This window comes from Nicotiana tabacum, chromosome 17 (genome assembly GCF_000715075.1).
Source record: "Nicotiana tabacum cultivar K326 chromosome 17, ASM71507v2, whole genome shotgun sequence".
Lineage (NCBI taxonomy): Eukaryota > Viridiplantae > Streptophyta > Magnoliopsida > Solanales > Solanaceae > Nicotiana > Nicotiana tabacum.
The window spans coordinates 139,179,615-139,203,933 of NC_134096.1; the positions used below are offsets into that span (position 1 = coordinate 139,179,615).

Sequence of the window (24,319 nt, forward strand, 5' to 3'; positions counted from 1 at the left end):
AAACCTTTTGTGCATTGGACTAAAAATATACAAACCTATCTTTTAATCGAATTAAATGATATCTTTAATTATAAAAGTATGTACTAACATATTATTTTTTATTATAAATGGTGCATTATCGTATTACAAAATTTGATCAAATTAAAATCTTTAGGCTTATTATTGATAGTCTTAGAAATTCTATATGCCTGTTATAAATGAGTAATTTTATAAAGAGTGTAGTGCTAAAGACGGATGTTATTGTTACAGGTAAAAAATAATCATAAAGAAGTAAAATATAACATATAAAATTGATTCCGAAAAAAATATGATTTTTATAGCGAAAGACTGTATATAAGGATGTATGACTTGTATTGCTAACTTTAGAGTTTCAGAAATAAATTCGGTTATTGGGATATAGTAATTGATTATCCTTTTTTTTTTTTACTTCAGATTTACCATCAAGATAAAATAACTTACCGTTTAGTTTCAGCTTTGCATTACAAAAAGGATCATTTTACTGCAATAGTCATGAGTTACTAGACCTTTTCTATTAACTTTGGTACGCACAAGTCGGTTATTTTACTTCTTTCCCACATCGAAGATATGAAGATAACATTCCAGGAAAGAGGTGTATAAAAAGGGAAGGCATATGTAAGTAGAAGGCATCTTTGCGCTTGGGGCAATGACGCAGCTAGTGAGGTTCTAACCGAGGCGCGTCTATTGCTGGTTGAAAACTATTTCCAAACCCCCTCTTCGGCCTGGGTTCTGCCTTGGCCGTTGAGAATTTTTGAAAGGGCTTCCCTTCTGGGTAAAGCCCTACAATTCTCAGTCTTAATGCTTTTCTTTTTTAAGGCTAGACAAATAAATGAATCTCTTCTCGTTTAAGGCTGTTTGGCTCTTTATCTCTAGTTTCAGTTTTTATCTCTTCTCGTCTACGGAACATGTGGTATACATACAAAGAGAATGAAAGGAGTTAAAAAGTTATACATACAAAGAGAATGAAAGGAGTTAAAAAGTTTTACTATTAGACAATTGTAATGTATATATGCTTTTGTGGTGAACATTAATAATTTGTCAAAATGAGCTAAGGAACTGGAAAATTAAGAGGAAATAAAATAATTGGTAAATCAGACGAGCGAAAGAGATGTCTTCATTCATAACTGATACTCCTATAATATAGGAAAGCCACGCGGATGAAAATAATACGACGTCGTCACTCCTCAGCTGGCTAACCAACTGTAGCAAGGGTGGGAAATAGAAATCAAACTAAGTGGACCATTTCAACCATAGGGCAAATATCAAGGACACCAATATCAGAAGAATAGCTAATGCTACCACTGCCAACCACCATTGTAGTAGGTACCCAAGTAACAGTAATCATTATAGCTATTCACTAACTTGCTTGAACAAGGACAGTTGAGAGTATTGGAAACAAGCACAAAGGTATTATCGTTTGTCAAGGGCATTGACTTTCAGTATCAACATCCTCTTCACTACACCATTTTTTTTGTGTCCCAACTAAACAAATTTACTCTTTGAAAGGCTCACTGGTAGGAACTAGAGAGCATAACAAAGAGAAATCTCGTGGCATATACAATTGCCTAGCTCTGTCCCTCTAGACATGTCTTGACAATTTCACTCGTTTGTAATGTAATACCAGAATGGAATTCACCTTTTATAGCTTGCCATTTAACAGTATTTTCTTCTTTGAGGATGTTTTCCTTCTCAAGAGTAATACATTCTAAGGGGTAGCAGTGCACCTATATGCCACAGTTACTGCTTTTTCCACCTTTGCCCAACCAATATCCAAAATTTAAAAGGTAAAACATCTATTTGCTCATACCTGAAATATTCAAAATGATGTTGTAAATTTATATAGCATGAATAATCCAGTGAAAAAATGCTGACACAAGCCATTTATCGACTCATCCAGTGGCATTGCACTTCAACAACCTAAGGATCTTCATTTCTTATCACATGGAAATTCAATAATTCAATGAGCTACAAGGAAATACAGTAGAAAACGAGGCAACAAGAACTGAAAGAACAATGACACGGAACAACAAAAAGAGATATCTTTATTCATACCAATCATATTGGTTTTACAAAGATATACAGGCAAGCAACGCACATGAAAAGGATGTGACGTCACTCCTCTAGCTGCCTAACGAACTCTAGCAAGGGTGGGAAATGAATATCAAACTAAATGAGAAGTAAACTGTAATCAAGAAAACTCCAACCATCCCGCGTACAAAAAAATTGCAGTAGACAATTGTATATTGCTTTTGTGGTGAAGTATCCACTAAAGCAAAATGGACAAGAGGCCAAGAATAAAGTCATTACAATCTCTTGGTACATCTTCAGTGCTGGCATTTTTGTGTTAGCTATGAAAATGTCAAGTGCTTTGCTTGATGATGAAAAGCTCGACAAGTCCTGAACATGGCTAAATACTCTTTTAGCTCTAAAATGTTCCCCCATTGAGTTAGGAGGTATCTGATATGATTCCTCATCCCTGTTTGACACGTTTCTTTGAAGCGGCAGGAGATGACTGTTGGAAGACTGGACTGTATGTGTGTTGCTGGATAATATTGATAAGAACGAAAGTATTTGCAGCCAAAAATAGCAAACCTGCCACCCAGAGTTGAAGAAAGACATTCTTTCCTTTAAATTCAAGCAAATATCCCCACATCAACCAATGACCCTGAGCTGCAATCCACAACAAGATGCAGACCAATCCTTTTCCTTTGAGTTTCATGTTGGTCCATGGCAGGATTAGCGGCAAGAGACAGAAGAACCAAACAAAGTATTGAGCTGTCATAACCTGCAGAGGAAAAGAACATTATATTTGCTAAAGGAAAGTCAAGCTATTATTAGCTGATTCTCAACCCAAAAAGAAGTCAAGGATTGCTGACAAACCTTGTTAAATGCTACAAATGCCACAGTCTGCACAAAGAAACAAAATGGAAAATCCTGTGCAAAACGGAAAACAAGAACCAGCTGCACCATAATCTGAGGCAGAAATGAGACGAGCTTTTCCAAGCTTGAAAACTCATGTTCATAGTGCAGATATATGTGGTAGAAATAGATTGAAAAATTGTGCCTTGGGTCAGTACGTGTAAGATGATAGAGAAGTGCTTCATGCAAGAACTCCCATCCATATAAATAGAAGAAAAAACCAGTAAGGAGAAAGAACATAGCTCCAGAAATAAGCCCAAACGTTATCCTTCTCCAGGTTAAAAGGCTTGTCAAAAAGTTCCATATACAATAAGGATCCATAAGCTTTTTACAGCTGGAAGTCTGATGTGACTTGCTTTTTCTAGAACTCCAATTCACAAGAGCAGGTTTTGTACCATACTGGAAGAACAGAGGATCAAGAACTAAAATGATTGGAAGAGCATAAATTATTGGATAGATTCTCATGTGGACGACAAGCCCATACCAAAATGCAGCTTGTACTAAACGACCTGATCAGGGAAAACCACCAAAGTCAAGAGAGCGTGATGACTTTCACTTACAAAGAAAAATATGAAGCTACAGTTTCAGTGGCACTAACCCAAGTGAGAATACAGTTATCTGACCCAAAATATCGGAGGATTCCTAAAAAGACTCTCAATTAAAATAGTTTTCTGTTTAATCCTAAAAATTTCCAGAGTTAACATTCTTGGTTTCTACTTTTCTTTTAAACTAGAGGCTCACTATAGTTTCAAATCGTATAAGAGCTATGAAAAGAAACAGTGGCAGATTCAGGACAAGTCTTGTTTCATCTCTTTATCAGATATACCCAAGTTCTAACGGTAAAAAAATAAGTATTCAGGACAAGTCTTGTTGCTCGCTAAAACCTCATTCAGTGGCTGATAATATTAGGTTGGGCATTATACACCTAACGCTAGGGTGGAGTGGGAGAAGAGAAAGACTCAATCTTGACCGGTATTTGATGACAATACCTTCTTTTCTACCAGTGTCATCACTTAAAGAATGATGATCATAGTCTAAATATTTCCCCTCCCGTATGTCCCCTCCTTACTGTCATTTACATTGCCCCATGATAATTAAAGCAGGTTAAGAAGGAGACAAAGACCATTATGAAAGACAATAACTGAGAAAGCAACAGTAGAGGAGTAAACTAACAATGAAAAATAAAAATACGAGAGCTAATTCTCAACATAATCATATTAGAAGTAAGCAAAAGGTACTGGAAATTTACTTACTTCACCAAAAAAATAGGTACAACAAATTTTACCTTTCATTAGACATATAATAATCCAAAGGATTATGGCGCAGATGATAGGCTCACAGTTCCCGCGGGTTCCAATGGTAAAGGTAAATGGATTCAAAAGCCATACCATCACCGAATAGGTGCACAATTTTTCAGGCACCCCTCTTAGCTTTAGAATGGTGTTGATAAGAAATCCCACGAGAAGATCTGCCGCACGAACTCAATTGTAAGTTTCAGTAAGCACATCTGTTTTGGAAACATAATTAAGGTAACGTTTCTAAGAATCCAATTATGCATTGTTTGCAATAAGAAGAAACAATCAACTCAGATACAAAGGTGCAAGGGCAAGTGATTATCACATTTAACAATTCACCCATTCTTAGTTATATAACCACAACAATGTCAAAGATTGCCAATGACACCTAAGCTTATAAACATAAACAATGAGAATTGAAATCTCTTGATCTCCACATGCAAGAAGCACTTGTATGAGGCAAAACAAGAATACCAAATGAGAAAATAAAAATGGAAACTTCGCACTGTCCTGAAATCAGAACCCTTTTTACAGAAAATTCAATAAGAGCTAAATTCAAAAATTGACTAAAAGAATAAACCACAAATCTTAAATCATCAAAAGATTATAGCTTTCATGCATCTGGCATTTCCAACAAATAATAAACAGAAAACTTAACTCAACCATGAATAATTAATCATATTAAAATTGTAAAGCTCAGACCTTTTAAGTATATGAAGGCAGTAAAAAGAACCCCAAAACGGCATATACCTGAAGCGGAGAAGATGAATTTTCCCCAAGAAGGATGAATGAAAGAATTGGGTACAAGAATAAAGGCAATTAAGGGTGAGTAGCGATACGTAGATCTTTGATAAGGGGATTTTCCAGCAGCGACTAAAGCAGCTGCATCTGAGAAAACAAGATAGTCTACATCTGTGTATCTAACTTCCATATGCCTATCTTGCCATTCTCCGTAAACTATCAAAAATACCCTAAGGAATGCTGAGAATATGAGCAGGGACTTGAGATTTACTGCCACCATTGTTATGTCCGTTACAGGAAGTGATCGCTCGAGAGGAAGAGACTGAAAATGGTTACCCCCTGAGGATTGCCAAAACAAGAGAGGAACTAGTTATAAGCGATACTCAGCTTTTGATTTTTTTTCCTTCTTAAAAAGCAAAAAATATGACTTTCCACAATATTTGACCTCAATTTTTGCACAGTAATTTTTATTAATTACCAAGAATTAAAATTCAATAAAATATTAAAAATTTACACTTTGGTATAACGTTCTTTCTATCAAGCAATATATTATTATGTTACTCTTATCACTACAAAATATTCAAGTCAAATAAGCATATTAAACTCAATACTCAGTCGATAATGAGTAAAATGGAAGTGAAATTCTAATGGTCAGCTCTCTTTTTTTAGTAATTATTAAGCAAGGTCAGATGTTAAATTGGAAATAGAGTTAGTTCTCTAAATACAAAGAGCAATGACATATAAAACTAAACATAGCTAGTTCCGCAATGTTTACATTTTCCAAATTAATTTTTATTATGTTTTGTGACTAGATTCTTAATTCGACACAGAGTTTTATTAAACTTATTGACTTGGGTTTTAAACTCAAACATTCAATTGTGTACAAGTTGCTGGTAAAACATAAGTACTATCTTTCCGTCCAAACTTAAGTGTCCTATTTGGTTTTGACACGATTATTGAGATTTTAAAATATTCCGGTATAATGGACAAGTAAAAGTAATCCAAAAAGGAAAACAAAATTGACTTGTTGATGGATTTGAACATTACTTAGAATAAAAGTAGGTCCCTGTTGGCGTTCTTGATAACAAAATAATGAATATTATTGATAAGTTTAGAGAAAAGATTTCCAAATTAGGAAAGTCTTTTACTCCTATAATATATAGTAATAGAATTTTAAGTTATATACACTGTTCAATTTATAAGATAAAGAATGTGCTAAATAATTTTCAAAAGTTTCTGTCACAAAAAGATATTCAGAAGTAACCACTTAACTAGATAACTAAATTTCAGGGGTAAGTTGGACAGGTACAACATTAGCAGAAAACAGGACCACAAAATTCAAATATTTGCGGGTAATAGAGTTTGATATACATACTCAGAAGAAAATCCACTCGGATTCATTTATGACGCTATCTATTCAGTTTACAATATACTAAGATAATTACAGTATGAAACAAAATAAATACCATCGGGCAATAATAAAGTCATAAACTTTGATACCCTAAGAATATGTGGTTGTGTTGGTCAAGAAAGCTCATTTAGCCTCAGTGATTTCTTTCATAGTGAAACCAGACAGTTCAGCCAGCTCCGAAAGCTTCTTCTCTCCGCTCAGCACCTGCCACAATATATAGTTTTAACTATCAAGGTCCCGCAATGTACAGAAAAGACTCGAACAGCATCCAGCGTGCGAATGATTGATGCCTTTATATATATAGGGTATACAAGATTTTCCAGCAGAAAGAAGGTTCTTGCTCACCTCCCCATTGATAACCCATGTAGGGAACCCTTCAAGTTTTGCTTCTTGACATGCATTGGCCATATAAATTCCTTTCTTGACTCCATCAGGAAAGCATTCCACGTAGTCTAGTAGCTTTGATGCTTCTCGTCCAAACATCTTGTTGCAGTGACACCAGAAATAAACTAATTTAGTACAAACATCTCTTATACATGCTGTTAAGTGCATGATGCAAATCAGAGTATCTAGTGCAACAGCAAGGTTGAAAAGGAAGCTTTTGATGAGAAGAGTAAAGAAGCAAAGACACTGAATTATTTTGTCAACAATACTTTGTTTCCATATTTCAGTGGGATCTTTAAGGCACTTTTTAACATTTTTAAAGATTAAATGCAATACACAAAAATAGTTTTGGTCACAACTCTGAGAATCTGCTTCTGAGCTCTAGAGATAAATACATTGAAGCTCTTAGCCCAAATTCCAGCACCAGCAAATAGACATAACATATATGAAAGAAATAAAGATAAGGCTCCCTCTTTTTCCCCCTTTAGTCACGCTATTATTACAAATTTATGGGAGACGTTAACTTTCCATCCAAGTAATTTGATGGGCATTCTTCGTATTCTTCCCTACCCATATCATGTTTTCTTTTGACTCTTAACCAGAGTCTTATCCATGTTTTCTTCTGGTCACAACTCTGAGAATCATGCTCTTTTTTTGCCTAATGAAAAAATGTCACTGTGCCATTGAGGCAACCAAAATGGGAATAATTCATCAATTAGAAAAACAATCATTTTCATATTCTACATAAATACAAGCAGAGGATGATATGGTTTCTATACCCATTGCAATTTTAAGAAAGCACAACTGCAAAAAGAAGGAGAACCTCTTTTTGTTCCTGGCAGTGAGAACACCAGAAAGCCCCATACATTTTTGCTCCAATTGAACGCAGGTGCTTCGCTAGGGAAATAGCAAAAGGTGTCGACGGTGATGTTATCTCAGTTGTGAAATATTCCAGCTCAGTCATAGCAGAACTGCAAAAGATGGGAAAAGGAATTTGAGTAATTGTTCTCTTGAATGATGTGCAGGATCTTTTCACCAACTCATAGATTTCAGACGATCTAGAGTATTAAGTGTGACTATACATCAAAAGCTTTTCTATATTAAAATGACCAAGATATCTTGCTATTGATAAAGCTACAAACTGAACAAGCTTCTCTACTTGCTTAAGATTATAGCTTAAATAATGCATGAAAGTGATTACATAAGTTATGTGATTATCGGTGTAATCTATGCCAAGCAAAAATCGACTTTTTAATTCTAAGCAATTTCAACCCAATAAGCTCATTGAATTCAGCCCGAGAAGAAAGGTCCATAATGTTGCAAACCTACTTCATTGAAAATCAGAAGGAACCATGATAAGGTATTGCGATTGCCTACTTACCCGAAAGAAATAGTTGAGAAATGTATGTTGAGCCTAATTCAACCTAAAGCTAACTCAAGTGATGAGAATCATCTACAATCATATAAGGAGATTACAGCGTCTGTACTTAACCTAGGAGAATCTAACTCCTCATGAAGAGGTTAGAGTTGAATTTATAGCTCCGAGCAATCCAACACCTACTCTGGGAAGAATAGACAAGGAAATATAAAACAGAAGAGCTCCTGTTTTCTTTTCCTTAAACCTTCCTTATATAATGCAAGAAAAGGGTGCCTATTGTCCTTTAAATCCAAAGACACTTTGACTAATATTAACCTACAAGGTGTAAAGGCGTACGGATTTTTTACCTGGTAGTTGTCGGCTGAGAGGCACTGTATGAATTGTTTAGGGTGGAAACCACCAAGAGAACTATAAGTAACTGTAAACCCACCTCTTTTTGCACCTCTTGAGACCCCAAACCCTGTAAACGAAAGCCACACCTTTGTCATTAGCACTGCATATAGCCATAGAAGCTAAACAAACAATATTATCTGTGGTGGAGATAACCTTTATACTGCTGATGAACAAACCAAACGACAATAAGGCAGAAGCTAAACAGTACAGGCAAAATTCTCCAGAGAATTGTGTGCTTAGGATGTATAAGAAGTATGCACTGGCAGCTGCCATGGAAGTACTTGTTCCAAGTAAAAGCAAACGCCCATTAGCTTCACCAATTCCAAGAGGCATCCTTTTCTGGCCCAATTGTATCCCAAGTACTGCAACTACTCCATAAGCAATCACACCAATCAATGGAAGAGGAACACCTGGCAAATGCAAAAGGGTGAAAACTGAATCTCTTTCCAACACATATTACCTGCAGTTTAAGTGACATACTGCTTTCAATTTGATGATTGTTCAATCTATGTCATTCAGATCAAAATAGAACAAAGTCATTTTATGACGAATGCTAACAATATGAAAAATTTACCATCTCCATCTGTAAATGGAAGTTTCACCTTTCACTTCTTAGTCTGTCTATTTTATTACGTTTTCAGAGATATAATACCACATAAATAGTTGTATTCCTCCTTTTATTCTCTCAAAAACAATTTTATCTCCAAATGGTAAAGGGATCCTATTGCACTACATGGTCTTCAATAAATACTAAAAAGTGTTCCTTCTACTCTTTAGTCAAAATAAGACATTTTCAATTGGGGAAATAGAGAGCAAATATTCTTAATTCTGGTACATTTAATAACTCATATAGAGAATCAAACAAGAGGCTAATCATCAAAGAGAAGCGCGAAGTTTTTTACATTCTGGTGCCGACCCCAACTTGTTTGTGACTGAGGCCTAGTTGTTGTTTGTCCGGTGAAAAAAATAAATGTATCCAACCACCTTTTCAGGTTCCCACCAATTTTGCTTGTCCAAAAGTGTTAATATTCCCACTAAAATTTGTTTATTTTAACAAAACTTTAAGACATTTATAGATTACTTTAAAAGTTTGTTTCTTTTAACAAAACTTTAAGACATTTATAGATTACTTTAAAAGTTTGTTTCTTTTAACAAAACTGTAGATGTTTATACAAGGTTACAAAGATACTTCTAAAGCAGAAAGTTTCTGAAAATAGCAAAAGGATATTACCAAACACAGCTGAGTAGCTGCTATTGAGGATGTTGCTGCAGCTGCTACCATCACCAACAGGACAAAATGCTTCAGAGTTAGTGAGTTTGAGGTACGTCAAGTAAGAAGTTTCCAGAAACCCAACCCCGCCAAGTGCTGCACACCAATTGTATGCTGAAATGCTTGTGTCAGCAGAAGTATTTGACACCACCACCTTAGATTCCGACTCTGACTCTGTCTCTGCATCTTCGACCTTTCTCGATGAGCAGCTCACTCGAAGAAACAATAATCGCCGTACTGAATCTCTCTTTAGGAAATGAAGCAATAAAAATGTTAATATTGGCAAGAAAAAAAATGAATCTTGAAGAGATGAAGAGTAAGTGTACCTTGAGTTGAAGGAGGGAAGATATAGAAGTAGAGCGAGATGGGACGAGATGAGAGGTTTGGGTGGGAAAAGGGGAAGATGATACGCCGATGAGACTGGCCATCAGCTCACAATTGGGTGCCACCCGCCGTGGTAGTGGTGGTTTGACTAGTTTGTCCGGTGGCGGTGGTTGGTCCGTTAATTGAGTGTGCAGAAAATATGCCCGTTAATGAAATTGGGCCACTTCAGCTTTTGGACCAACACTTCGGCTCTGGCTCGCTTGCTCAATATTAGCAAGGCTTTGGACAATATTTGAGTTGAAGTTAACAAAAGAATTGAGGAACTAATGTGCTAAAGCTAGTTAAAAAAGAAGTGAGGAGTACTTTACTTCCAAAATGTTATAATGTTGAGGATTCTTCTAAACAACTATCTTTGTGGATGGTTATTTTTTTTAATTATTACTATATTTCATTTCTCTAATTCAATTCAATAAATTACTTTTCTTTATATATTATTAGTGAAAACGTAAAGATAAAAGGAAATAAGTAGCAATACAAATGTATGCGTAAGGAGAAGGGAGCGGGTTTGGATGTTTTCTTTAGTAAGAAGTTCTACACCAACACGAGTTTTTTAATTAATTTTTTACCTCCATATTTCTAGCTAATTTAGAAGAAAATCTATGAGTGGATCAATATATATATATATATATATATATATATATATATATATATATATATATATATATATATATATATATATATATATATTCATAAAAGTGGTATTTGATCGATATACATAATATAACTTTTTGGTTAAAGATGTTCGACTATCACCCTTGCTCCTACATAACTCCGCTATTGATTACATTGTCTAATTATCCAAGTATATAAACGTGACTATTCTAATTCATGTCACTCACACCAAGCATATTCTTAAATCTTGTCAATTAACTTTAAATGCAACTTTTAAATTTTTGTAGCTTTGATATAAAGGAGCACTATAATGAAAATAGCCTAAGAGGGATATTAGGATAGAATGCAGATGACCCATTTCCTGCTCAACTTGGAGGAATTCAATATTAAGTGCTAGTACAATTATTTAGTCAATACTCATGTCTTAATATATATTAATTTCCATTTTAAAGTTTTTTGTACATTTATTTTACACGTTAATCTTTTCATCAAGTGCATCTCATATATTTCTTTACAACGGTCATGGTACAAAAGCAGAAGCTTAAGTTTCTATTCTTCTTGGAGTTCAGTCTGTCCACACTGCTCTCCCACATCGCTGGCCAAAGTAGGACTTCAATGCAAGTGCTTGTAATAAAAGCCAGCTGCTTGGAATGGATCAAGCATACCTTTCTCGGCCTTTTGGCTAAGATCAAGTGTAGTATCTGTTCTTATCAGTTTAATATCTGATATGTGGGCTATTGGCTCACACGATATTAACTTAATTTTTTAAGGGGAAGAGTCCATTAAAGTAGTTTGCTACTTGGGCTCTTGCGTGTCGCCCATGTGTTGCACTACTGCACGGGCTTGGCGCACCCTACCAAGTCCAGCCCAAATTATTTTTTGTGTTCTATCTTTATCTATGAGTACATGGTTATTTTTTGTGTTCTATCTTTATCTATGAGTACATGGTTCTTATAAATGTTGTGTGCTAGTGATGGTCTAGATAGATAAGTGTAAGAGATGCGTTTAATATATGACAAAAATTAATTGAATTTGAATTGTATGAAAATTGAGTTAAATGTCAATGGAGTTCCTGTAACCTATAAAATGTGGGATTGAGTAGGCATCCAATTTGCTAGTATTAATACCATAGTAAGTTGTGGAGAGTCAACACCAACATACTGGGGTGGGTGACATTACTTTTCAAGCCCAAAACTTATAACCTTGAGCCAAGAATTACACCACTTTATGGAATAATATTTCCCTAATATTTAACAAAACTATTTATTCATGAAATTGACTCAGGCACTGGATATTCATTTACCCGACCATCAGTTTTTTATTATTATTCGTAGAAAAGGAAAAAGTTCCATCTCTCAAGAAACGAGTCCCCATTAAATAAAGAAAAAATTTACGTAATCTCATGAAAACGTTTTATATTTTCATCAAATATTGCGACATATAACACAGTAAAAACTAAAAAAAATTTGTCAATTCTTTTACTTCTTTGAAGCTCATTGATAAGTATCATTTAATAACTTAAAACTGCAACAGAAATTAATTTGTTAGGAACTTTTATCTTCATGTTCGATTAATTTGTTATAAGCTTTTATCTTCGTGTTTGTTTTCTGAATTACAATACAGATATGTAAGCATGTACTACTTACATGTCGTTACCATGAAAGTAATTAAATGCATGAGATTTTTCATTCTTAATTAGAAATCTCAAGTTCGATTTTAACTTATAATAAAAAATCTTCTTCTAATTGAGTTGTCTGACATATAAAACAAGGAGAGGGGAAAAGATGGGTGGGGTTTTGTTCTGGGGGGCCGCCGAAAGTAGTTCCATCTTTTCGGGTCTTATTTCAAATCTTGCATATCTAGCTAAGTATATACCTGCCTCCACAGGTTGACATCCGATCCAACCTATACGAATCAGAATTAATAAAAACCTCGAACTTCAACTATTAATTATCGGAAAAATAAAAATCTCCATAGTCATATGTAGGATAATGAAAACTTGTAACGGGGTGAGAGGGCATTGAAAAGTGTGCGAGTGGATAAAAGAAGGGTAAGGCCATTTGGAACTTATCCAACCACAGGTTATCCAAATTCCAAGTCACTGTCTAATAATTCCCAATCCAGTCCATGCTATATTTCCTTTACGTGTCTATCTATTCAAAGACTTAACACCCATGTGGCCATGCTGCTTACACTAGTCTACTCCATCCCTTGGCTTCTTCCTTAAATATCCCTCTCCATTTCAATTCTTACCATTAACACAATTCAACAAAGAGCTGATCATCTTTTCAAAATCTCACTCATTCTATTGAATTTCAATCACAAATTAGAATTGCAATCATGAGAATTCTTTCCCTTCCCTCCACCTTATTTTCACTTGTTGACTGCCAAGTTCCCAAGAATTTGACGTATGGGAATGTATCATCAGTGACATTGATTCCAATGGCGAGGTCTCAATTTCAGCCTCAAAAGAGACGTAACTTTGGCACTAGCAATACAACTCCGGGCTTTAGGTGGGTTCGAATTGACTACTTTAATTCTCTGTTTTATTTATACCAAGCTAAGATATATTTTTGACTTCAAAATGACTGAATTCTGCAGTTGGATGGCAACAGTGGGAGAGAAAGTGCAGGTCTCAACCGTTCCTACTTCAGTTCCAGTTCGTGTGGCACTTGAATTACTCCAAGCTGGTCATCGTTATTTAGATGTCAGGTACGTACTGTGCCAATTTATGCACTTTACTTCAATGAGTTTGCCAAACAGATTGAGCTATTTTAGTATGAAAAATTCAATGTTTAACCTTATAATTTTGCGCAGAACTGCTGAAGAATTTAGTGATGGGCATGCTCCTGGGGCCATAAACATTCCGTACATGTTTAGAATTGGCTCAGGTTCGGTTACATATATATTCAACACTCCCCATTTTTGAGTACCAGAAATATGAACTAATTTTAATTGCACTCATCCCTTGGAAATATTTCATTATATCAAGAATATATGTCCAATCAGTTTAATTACTTCTTTATACTTGGTGCAGGTATGACAAAGAACCCCAACTTCTTGGAAGAAGTGTTAGAACGTTTCGGGAAGGATGATGAAATTATAGTTGTAAGTCCACAAAGCTATATGATGTTAATAAGCTTTAATTTCACGACTTAATGATTTGTCAATTTGCTTTTGCTTATTTAATATCTTTGGTTTGACTTTGCATTGTATAGGGGTGCCAGTTGGGGAAGAGATCATTTATGGCTACGAGTGATCTTCTTGCTGCTGTAAGTCCCTTTTACATACTGCGTCATAAGTAAAGAAAAATATTTGTAAAAGAGAATTTTGGATGAACATATAGAGAAAATTAGCAATACTAGTAATCTGTTTGTCTATGCAGTGGCCCAGACACTTAGCCATAAAAAATATTCACAAATATAAATGATCCTGCTTTAAAATAATCCAAAATAAATACTGTTGAACTTATTTTTTTTTTAATCTGTGCCAAAAAGAATAATCACTTTTCATATTTAAAAATAATTTACCTTTATACAATGATTTATAACCACACGAAATATATGTACCTCATTCTATACCATAAGTTCAAAAGTTTTCTTTTAAACTTCGAGTTCAATAAAAATTGGAAGTGATTATTAATTTGCGACAAGAAGTAAAATCTTAGAGCCTCTGCACCTCCACACCTAAATCAACATACAAATTAAGATCCATACACAAAATTGAGTTGTAATAATATGTCTGACATAAAATTCTATGTACCCTAATTGATTATGTGCACCAATTATTTTGTAGGGGTTTACTGGGGTGACTGACATTGCTGGAGGATATGCTGCTTGGACAGAGAATGGTCTTCCTACTGACTCTTGATGTACAACATTAATAAGCACAATAACACCATCTTAATTACTATGAACAGTAGTCAAAACGAAGTCAATTCCCTTAAGCACATCAAAATGCGGACAAGTGTGGTGGAAGTTATAAAGAAGCAACTTGAAAATACTTGTACAGTAATTTTTAGGCGATATCCTATATATGTGGTGAATCTGATAAGATTACTGAATTTTATTTACCATATGTGTAAATGTTCTCCTCATTCTGATGAAATAAATATTATTGCCTGAAAGTGCTCTCATCTGCTGACTTGCCCTCCCTCAAAATGGTTGTCATGTTTTGCTTTCAGAATGTTAGTGTTAGACTAGAATTTTTAAATACAATTTTTCTCATTTTGATATGTAGTAAGAAATTGCAACTTGTACTACTCTTTCTTATCGTTATTGAATATCTAATTTGAAAGATGAATTAGTCAAATTAATATTCAAAAGAAGCAAAAAGTGATTAAATTTTTTTGGAACAGAGGTACTGATATAATATATGCACTTGTACAATTGTATGTGTTCGACCAAAAAAATATAAATTTTGGTTCGAATAATTAAATTTATATAAATAATGGTTAATTTTAGCTAACAATAATATCCCTAGATAGAGTTCTTGAAGAAACAAAAAATACTATGTAAATATAGTCGGACAGTGGTGGTATCATACATTAACTATTCTAGAAATCAGAGGCAATAATGTAGCATTCAATATCAATGAATAAGTCACCCAAGAAATGATGGAATAAATGAATGTTTTTTCTCACAATGATGAAAGATAGACAATCCCTTGAATTTTTGAGTTACTCTCGGATCTAGTGGAAAAATATAGACAAGAATCTCAGTGAAAATGTGATGTTTGTATCTTAGCAATGAGATCCGATTCCCTTTCAAGTCAAAGTGTGTTTTTATAAATGAATCTCATATGTCCCCTATCATAGTGTCTTTTTCTATTTATAGGGAACATGCTCCCAAAAAATCCTAATAGTACAAGTGCACAGAATATCTACTAGAATATTCTCTATAATATTTTATCTTGAAACTAGCAGTTATAACTCCGTCAAAAGTACTCGACCTTGGCCTCGACCCTTGTTGACTCTTTGACTTCGTCCCTTGTTGACTCTTCGACCACTGACTTTGCCGCTTTTTGGGCCATTTCGACAAACGACGACTTGAGAACTCTTCCCCTAGTACTATCAACCTTTGGACTTGCTTTTTGGTGGTTAAGAGTTCTGGTATCCCCTCGATAGCTTTGATTTGGTCTGGGTTGACCTCGATCCCTCACTGCGACATCAGGAAACCCAAGAACTTTCCCGAGGCTACGCCAAACGCGCATTTCTCCGGGTTCATTCCGTATCATTTGAGTATGTCTAAAGTTTTTTTCAAATGATCGATGTGATCCTCTGCCCTTTTGGACTTGACCAACATATCATTTATATATACCTCTATGGTCTTACCGAGCTGGTTTTTGAACATCTTGGTTACCAAACTTTGATAAGTAGCCCCCACATTTTTTAGTCCGAACGACATGACCCTATAGCAATACGTTCCTGGGTGGGCGATGAACGTGGTCTTCTCCTAGTCTTCTTCCTCCATGAGAATTTGATTATAGCCTAAGCGTCCAAGATACTCAATAGTTCGTGCCCGGTTGTTGCGTCGATGAGCTGGTCGATGTGGGGTAACGGGAACGAGTCCTTCAGACATGCTTTGTTCAAGTCTTAAAATCCACGCACATTCGCCATTTTTCATTTTTCTTTTTGACCATCACTAAGTTGGCAATCCACTTGGGGTACTTCGACTCCCTGATGGAGTTGTTTTCTAATAGTTTTTTCACCTCCTCGCGGACTGCATCGTTGATAGCGACATTGAATTTACGTCTGACTTGACTTACTGGGGGGTGGAATGGGTCGATGTTTAACTTGTGTGTGGCGATTTCCTTTGGGATGCCCGACATATATGCATGGATGAAAGCAAAGAAATTTGCATTAGCTATTAAGAATTGACAGAATTTAATTGGTTCCTAGAGTTTGTAGCCGATATAGGCCTTCTTGCTATGATCTTTGAGGTCTAATTGAATGGGATCGGGGTCTTATATAGTCGAACTTGCAGCCTCGACCATGTCGGGATCCATGATGACATCCCTGGTTTCTTCTTGCTTCCACCTCGACCTTGTTGATTGCTATGCCTCTTTTTCTTTATCTCTTTTATGTTGGATGATCCTTCTGTCCAAGGAAATGCGGTAGCATTCCCGGGACGTGCGTTGTTCTCCGCGAATGCTGAATATCCCCCACGTTGTGGGGAACTTAATTACTTGGTATAGGATGGATGGGATAGCTCTCATGGGGTGTATCCATGGCGGTCCCACTATGGCGTTGTTCGTAGTGGCCTGGTCCATGATGTGGAATGTCATCTCCAGAGTCACGCTGCCGGCCAAGACGGGGAGTAATTTCCTCGAATGTTCGCTCAAATGCATTATTAAAACATGTTAGCGTGATGCAGCGCGACACTATCTTATCCTCGAGCGTCATTTGGGTTAGGACTCGGGGATGGATAATGCATGCACCACTTCCATCGTCCACCATTATGCGTTTGACATCGGTATCTAAAATGCGTAAAGTAATAACGAGGGCATCATTATGAGGGAAAGTCAAACCGTCGGCATCCGACTCGTCTAAGATGATACTTTCTTCGAGTCCGTCATACCGTTTGCGGGTGATAGACTGCTTGAGTTTGTGAGTGGTGGTGAACATCTTGTTGTTGATAGAGTCGTCGTCGCTGCAGCCGATGATCATGTTAATGGAACGAGCTAGCGATGGCGGCTTCGGCGGGCCTTGATGTTCACGTCCTTTGGCGAAGTTGGTCCTCCCCTTATTGCTTAACAACTCTTTGAGGTGCCCTTGTCGTAACATGTTTACGACTTCCTGTCTGAGGACGATGCAATCTTCTGTTTTGTGCCCGCGTTCCTGGTGGAACTCACAGAGGGCGTCAGACTTTCTAGTGTTCGGATCTGATCTCATCTTCGGCGGTCACTTCACTTTTGTTCCGAGTTTCTCAAGAGCGTAGACTATTTCTGTAGGCGACATACAAAAATTGTGAGTAGATAATAAAAGAGGCATAACCTCTTTCGTTCTGACGAGTCCCAGTCCTTGGTCAGGACGAGCCTTTTTCATAGCGGAAGGAGGGTGCGGCGACCTCCCTGACATATGGTTGGTGCCGTTCCTTGTGAGGCCGCAGAATCGGATGATCTCTTCTGGTACTGCCTCTTCGTTCCTTTCTGGATTCGGCTTATATCAAGGTTAGCTGGTGAGTTGGTCCATTGAGATCGTCCTTGTCTGCTCGGACCTCGGCACAATAAGCATTGTGGATTTCGTCCCAAGGGGTTGGAGGACACTTCATCAATCGGCTCAACAGTTTTCTACTTGCTATTGAACCCTCTCTATTCAGCCCGTTCTGAAAAGTTGTGACTGCATCACTTAGTCCCTCTCCCAGGGATTGCTTAATAGCAAATATGTCGTTTAATCTCGCCTCGGCCTTCTTGGCTCTGGCATGGGCGGTTACGAACTTATCGGCCATTTCTTCGAAAGTTTCTATGGAGCGTGTTGGTAGCTACGAATACCATGTTAATGCCCCTCCCGTAAGGGTCTCTCCAAACTTCTTCAGCAAAATGGAGGACATTTGTTCTTGACGAGATGGTTGCCTTTCACGGCGGTGACATAGTGAGTCATATAATCTTCAGGATCAGTCATTCCGTCGTATTTTTCGAGGAAGGGCAACATTTTGAAGGTATTTGGTGTGGCTTACGGGGCTGAATCATCACTGTACGACTGCTCTACGAACCTGCCGACGTTTCTTTTCGGCAGCAACTTAAGAGCACCCGGTATCTTGTCAACTCGTTCTTGGTGTTCTTTCATATGATCTCGGAGTGCCTTGTTTTTATTCTCCATTTCTTCCATCCTCTTTAGAATGGTAGCGAGGGCGTTGTCACCTGCGCTATCAGTAACATTGTTAGTCATACCTGTCGTTAGAGGGAGGGGTCGGGTGCACTGCTCATCTATTTGTTGTATCTTGCAAGCCCTTGTGGTTTCTACAGCCAGGCCTGGGGCGGGTTTGTTAAGGACGCTTGATAGCGTGTCGGTCAACCATGCCTCGAGGGCTTTTTTCACAGCTGGTGACATCCCTTTCTCTATAGACGCGGGGACCTATTTTCCGTTGGGTTTCTTTATGCTGCAGTGTGGGGGTGGCAACCTCTCTCGCCTAGGGACGCGTTGGGCATCGTGTCCTCACCTACTGTTTCACAGCTTTCGTTGATGACATTCATGAGGTTGGTTGGGCAGTCACATGTTATTTTTGTCCTTTCTCCTTGGTTACCTACCATGTAGGGTTTTGTATACACAAAGAAAGGAGATCTCGAGATTTTTGACGTTAGTGACTTGCGTTAATTGTAGATCTAGAGGAAACTAAAAATTTAACCAAAACATCCCCACAGACGGCGTCAAATTGTTCGACCAAAAAATATAAATCTTGGTTCAAATAATTAAATTTATATAAATAATGATAAATTAATACTGTAGTAACTACTATGTTTCAAGAGTCAATCAATGTTAAGGATGAATTTTAATACTTACGTATCAAAGTAGCTGGAAAAATGTCTATAAAGGCACTCAAAGAATTAAGAAACATTGTTCTAAACTAACATCGTAAGAAGATCGATTTAAGTTGGGACAAATAAAAGACAATAAACAACTAGTAACTACAATTTAAGATGCGTAAAACTTTTAGCTATAACTATTTTAACCGAATGATTTAAAAATTCTACCAATAGCACATAATTATTAAATATCATATAGATTTAATACCCTAAAATCCCCCTAAACTATCATGTTTTTGTAAGTTTCTACTTAAACTATTCGGTGTCCCCAAAACCCTCCTGAAATATATTGCCCTTCATATTAAAAATCCCTCATTGCATTCTTAGAGGTGCGTTTCTAATTATTTAAAAAACGTGTCACATAGCACTACATGTGGCTATTTAACTCAGCCTAAAATCCGCCTAAACTATCATTTTTTGTCAGTTACCTACTTAAATTATCTGGTATCCTCAAAGCCCCCCGAACTATATTCCCCTATATATTAAAATCTCATGTTGGACTTTTAAAGGTACGTCTGTCTAACTATATTAACTTATGGTTTGTAAATTTATTTTTTACATAGTTTACTCATGATGTATTACTCTCGAATGATTGATTAATTTTAGGAGTTTTGGCCAAAATAATATTTAATGTACTGTATTAATTTTAGGTATAATTGTGATTGTATTTTATGCTAAACTCTAATTGAATAAGTCCTTATTTATATTCACTTTGTAGCACATTAAAAATATAAATAAAGGCATATAGTATTGCATTTTCTAAAAATTATCTTATATTACATTAAAAAGATTGCACAAAATAAAATTTCGCCAATAAAAAATTAATTGGCCAACAATTATATTCTCTAATTTCAAATGACATAAAGAAGGTTCAAGATATTCAACTTTATTCTCTACAAGGTGTTGTATTTAATAAGAAGATTTAAATTGGTATTCTTTCAACAATATGCGTAAGACATGAAAGAAGACTAAAACAAGAAAGAGAATAAATCATTTCAAAGGAAACAAGAGAGGGAGAAATTTTTCGAGAGAAAACCCATATGGAGAACTGAAGAATAAAGGTTAAAAAATGAAAGAGAAGGTGAAAAAAAAGGAGAAAAGTAAAAAATAAAGAAGAACGGTGAAAAAAATGAGGAAGAAATGTGGATATAACTGAAATAAGGAGAATATTTATTAAAAAAAATGTGAAAGAGGGTTAGGCTAATTAGCCATTATTTTCTATCATATGAGCCATTTTGATGGCTTTTTCGTTGACACGCACTCCCAAGCGAATATTTACACACGTTATGCCAGGTCAGCAACGAGGGAGTTTTAATATGAAGGGCAATATAGTTGAGGGGAGGGAATTTTGGGGACACCGAATAGTTTAAGTAGGAAACTGACAAAAATATAATAGTTTAAGTGGGTTTTAGGGTATTAACTCTATTATATATACTTATTATTTACAGATTTTGGGGCCCTAAGTATTTTGGGGGCCTAAGGCCATTGCCTTAGTGGCCTTAGGCTCCGGCCGGCCCTGCTCACATATCTCCTATCATAATGTCTTTTTCTATTTATAAGAAATATGCTTCCAAAAAATCCTAATAGTATAAGTGTAGAGAATATTTACTAGAATATTCTCTGTAATATCCTATTTTGAAACTAGCCGTTATAACTCTGTCAAAAGTACTCGACCTCGGCCCCGACCCTTGTTGACTCTTCGACTTCGTCCCTTGTTGACTCTTCGACCACCGACTTCACCGCTTCTTGGGCCATTTCGACAAATGACGATTTGTGAACTCTTTCCATAGTACTATCGTGGATTAAATATTCTAAAGATAGGTATGTCCTTCGGATTATAAACAAGGGAAACTGACAAGCAGCTTTAGTTTACAACTTTGCGCTGCTTGAAAGCAAAGATATATAATAAGATGGTAGGTACAAATAGGTTGGGCGATATAATACAAAGGAAACTCAATAATCTCATTCTTAAATTAAACGAATCATAACGGAAAACAACGTGAGGGTAATATTATAAAAATACTTTAGGAGAGCAATGCATAGGTCGATATAGAAAAACACATAAAAATTGACCAGCCAACTTCTAGGGAATAGCGTTGGTTTGAATGTAAAGGATGGTACGCATTGGCAGAAGCAGAACAAGCGGCTGGACCCAAACCGGTACTATACAAGTTGAATCTTTTTAAATTGATTTAAGTTGAATGTACTAAAGGTACGAAAAATATTCACACAGCTTATTTATAAAATAATTACAGGAAAAGGATATGGTAAATGTATTAATTAGTAACTTAATAAAAGTAATAATTAACCACCACTATTGCATGCATGTTAAATTATATAAATAAGGTAAATCATATGGCGTATATAACTTAAATCTATTTAATTTTAAAATTTCTTTCTTTTGACTTTAATCTATTATGGGTTGGTATTCCACTACTTCAAAAGTCCCCAGGCCGGCCATGTCCTAACATCAGTGGTCCCTGGTGCTGGAATGGTCTTTTGAAATACTTAAAAGTTACTACTACACAAAATCAATTTCATCTTGCCACGTTCTAAGTATACCCATTGCCCCATTCTCTTATTTCCTAACAAACATGTTGCCCACGTACGCTTCCTTATTTTCCCTGAATGAATAACACACATAAAAATCTATCCATTCATAAGCTCTACCAAAATTGAAACTAACCAAAACTAGAAGCTAACATTTATCAAACATGAGGATGTCCAAGAAGAATTGGTTTGGCAGTGTCCGTAAGAAACTATTCAGGTCATCTCCTCCACATAAAACAATCATTGTTCTACATAACAACACCATTACAACTAGAACAAGCAGTGCAAATGGGCAATCTACAAAGCACAATGGCCGCACCTATTTTCTGTCTAAAGAGGATATGGCTGCTATTACTATCCAATCTCACTTTAGGGGTCATCTTGTAAGTTTTACTTAACCATCTTCTTAATTTTCCTTTTGACGTTAAGTAATATTTGCTATGTATATATACATGTTCTTGATTCTGGCAATGAAAATTATATATAGGCGAGACGGGCGTTTAAGGCATTGAAAAGCCTTGTGAGGCTTCAAGCAGTGGTACGTGGGGCATGTGTGAGAAGACAAGCTAGAATAGCTCTCCATTGCATGCACGCCCATGCACGCCTGCAAGTAACTGTCCGAGCTCGCCAACTCCTCAGCAAATGCGATAATTCTCGATAATTCATATACTATCTTCTTCAGTATCTCCCTCCATCTAGTGACGTACACAGGATTTTGCGCTTATTATAACAATTCGGGTAGTATACGGATTTGAGTCCGGAATTGTGGGGAGTTTTACCTTAATTAGTACTCCCTCCATCTAAAGGGCACTACGTTTTTTTGCTTCTCTATAAAGAAAAATATATGCAGATTACAGTTTTCTTATAAATATACTTTTCAAGATTTCAGGATATGAAAGTTTGAGACTTTGTGGTCTATTATTATAAGTGGTAACTAGTTTCAAAATGTTTGAAAGTTGTTTTGGAGGACGAATTAATTTTTCGTTGATGTCAAACCAATTAAACTAACAATTGGAACGTAAATAGGGCAATCCGATAGGATGGAGGGAGTACGGAATGCCTGAACATGAGTTTAGTCTCTTATTCCTCAGAACTTGCAGTTCAACTAACAAATATTTTGTACTGTATGTTTTCATGTATTTGCGCGTCTTCAATCTTTTAAGATTATTAATTAGTTGTGAATTCTGGTAAGCTTCTGGAGAATGTCACTATTCAGATCTGACTACACACATGAATTATTTTGTAAAGCATATACTATGTACATTTGGATTTGTAAGAAAATATAAATTTCTTCTACTTGTGTATGTATCACTGCTGAAAATCTCGACAAAATGAAATTGTTAGTTAAGGATTCTAGGTCCAAATTGGGGCAAGCGGAACTGCATATTCTTCTACTAGATTTGTTTTTCAAACTAACTTATGCTTTTCTCCCCCTTTCCTAATTCCTACCAAAGCTTTACTGGAGTATATATATTTTGGTCCCTTTTTCATATAAATAAGTAAATAACCTAGATTCCATGAACCACAACTTTTCACTTTTGAGGCACAATTCAATGGGGAGGTGTCTATACATTGTGAGCTTCAAATAGCCAAGGGGATGATAATTAGTACTACGAATAGTTTAAACGTGCACCAAATAAACGATGCAAAGTTTAGGGGTTAATTAGGTATTCTGCTTTTATAATATCAGTTCGTCCCTCTTTATAGGGATCAATAAAATGACAGAGGTGTTCAACTTTTCTCAAATTGTTGCTGATCGCAAAAGAAGTCTGTTTACCCTCAAAATCGGATAATGATTTAATTTATTAGTAGTTTAAAGGATATGCGGATTAACTTGATACTGAACGATAAATTAGATTGCAACTAAAATAAATAACGATAAATAAACTGCAAACCACACGAATCAGATGATTTCAGCCTAGGCAAGCTGACCACCCTCAAGTTGAATGTACTTTGATTGACACCAAGATACCAAAGAATAAGAATTTAGAGGATAACGATAATGTATTGTTTATGAGTGTATGTTACAATGTGTTTCATGAATAGTGAGGCCCCTTTATATATTAGAGGAACCTACTTTTAAGGCATTAACCTATTATTCCATAAAAGGTAAAACAATCCTTGATTTGTTGACCGTTGGTCCCTTTTTTGGTATGTTCCGTGATTTTCGCCGTAATGCTCGGTTAGTTGCGGGAATTTCGGACCCCTGTCGGATAAGCTGGCGATATATTTCTTGAAACCGTTATGACCGGGACCGATTATGACCTCGATAAACTCGAAGGCAAGTCTGGTGGTTTCGTTGGCTAATTTTGGTAAGGCAGGGACCGATCTCTAGGATTTTATCACCATCTCTTGATCCCAAATTGTCGTGTTGGATGCTCGGTCAAATCCTGAGTTCGATTTTACCCGTATATAGATAGTCCTCTCGTTTTTCGGAGAGT

At 36.1% G+C, this 24,319-nt stretch overlaps 3 protein-coding genes and 2 non-coding genes across 5 annotated transcripts; 3 read left to right on the forward strand and 2 right to left on the reverse strand.

Moving 5' to 3' along the window:
* The first annotated feature begins 646 nt into the window (after window positions 1–646).
* LOC142172293 (U4 spliceosomal RNA) lies at window positions 647–798 on the forward strand. Its single transcript, XR_012701663.1, has one exon. It is a non-coding gene; the product is annotated as a U4 spliceosomal RNA (small nuclear RNA).
* Window positions 799–2,039: 1,241 nt separating this feature from the next.
* LOC107770222 (GPI mannosyltransferase 1) lies at window positions 2,040–5,366 on the reverse strand. The gene is made up of 4 exons (XM_016589500.2): window positions 4,983–5,366; window positions 4,223–4,405; window positions 2,899–3,446; window positions 2,040–2,803 (listed from the first exon to the last, which is right to left on the reverse strand). The coding sequence occupies exons 1-4, from the start codon at window positions 5,251–5,253 to the stop codon at window positions 2,489–2,491; spliced, it is 1,317 nt and encodes a 438-aa protein (XP_016444986.1). The 5' UTR covers window positions 5,254–5,366; the 3' UTR covers window positions 2,040–2,488.
* Window positions 5,367–6,286: 920 nt separating this feature from the next.
* LOC107794467 (thiol-disulfide oxidoreductase LTO1) lies at window positions 6,287–10,439 on the reverse strand. Its single transcript, XM_075235189.1, has 7 exons — window positions 10,136–10,439; window positions 9,771–10,056; window positions 8,693–8,949; window positions 8,494–8,606; window positions 7,592–7,739; window positions 6,730–6,867; window positions 6,287–6,588 (listed from the first exon to the last, which is right to left on the reverse strand). Exons 1-7 carry the CDS (start codon window positions 10,235–10,237, stop codon window positions 6,508–6,510), a joined length of 1,125 nt encoding a protein of 374 aa, XP_075091290.1. The 5' UTR covers window positions 10,238–10,439; the 3' UTR covers window positions 6,287–6,507.
* Window positions 10,440–11,466: 1,027 nt separating this feature from the next.
* Window positions 11,467–11,662, forward strand: LOC142172261 (U2 spliceosomal RNA). Its single transcript, XR_012701635.1, has one exon. It is a non-coding gene; the product is annotated as a U2 spliceosomal RNA (small nuclear RNA).
* A 1,370-nt stretch (window positions 11,663–13,032) lies between these two features.
* On the forward strand, window positions 13,033–14,931 carry LOC107794468 (thiosulfate sulfurtransferase 16, chloroplastic). Its single transcript, XM_016616954.2, has 6 exons — window positions 13,033–13,318; window positions 13,407–13,517; window positions 13,623–13,696; window positions 13,843–13,913; window positions 14,024–14,077; window positions 14,601–14,931. Exons 1-6 carry the CDS (start codon window positions 13,146–13,148, stop codon window positions 14,673–14,675), a joined length of 558 nt encoding a protein of 185 aa, XP_016472440.1. The 5' UTR covers window positions 13,033–13,145; the 3' UTR covers window positions 14,676–14,931.
* Window positions 14,932–24,319: the final 9,388 nt, after the last annotated feature.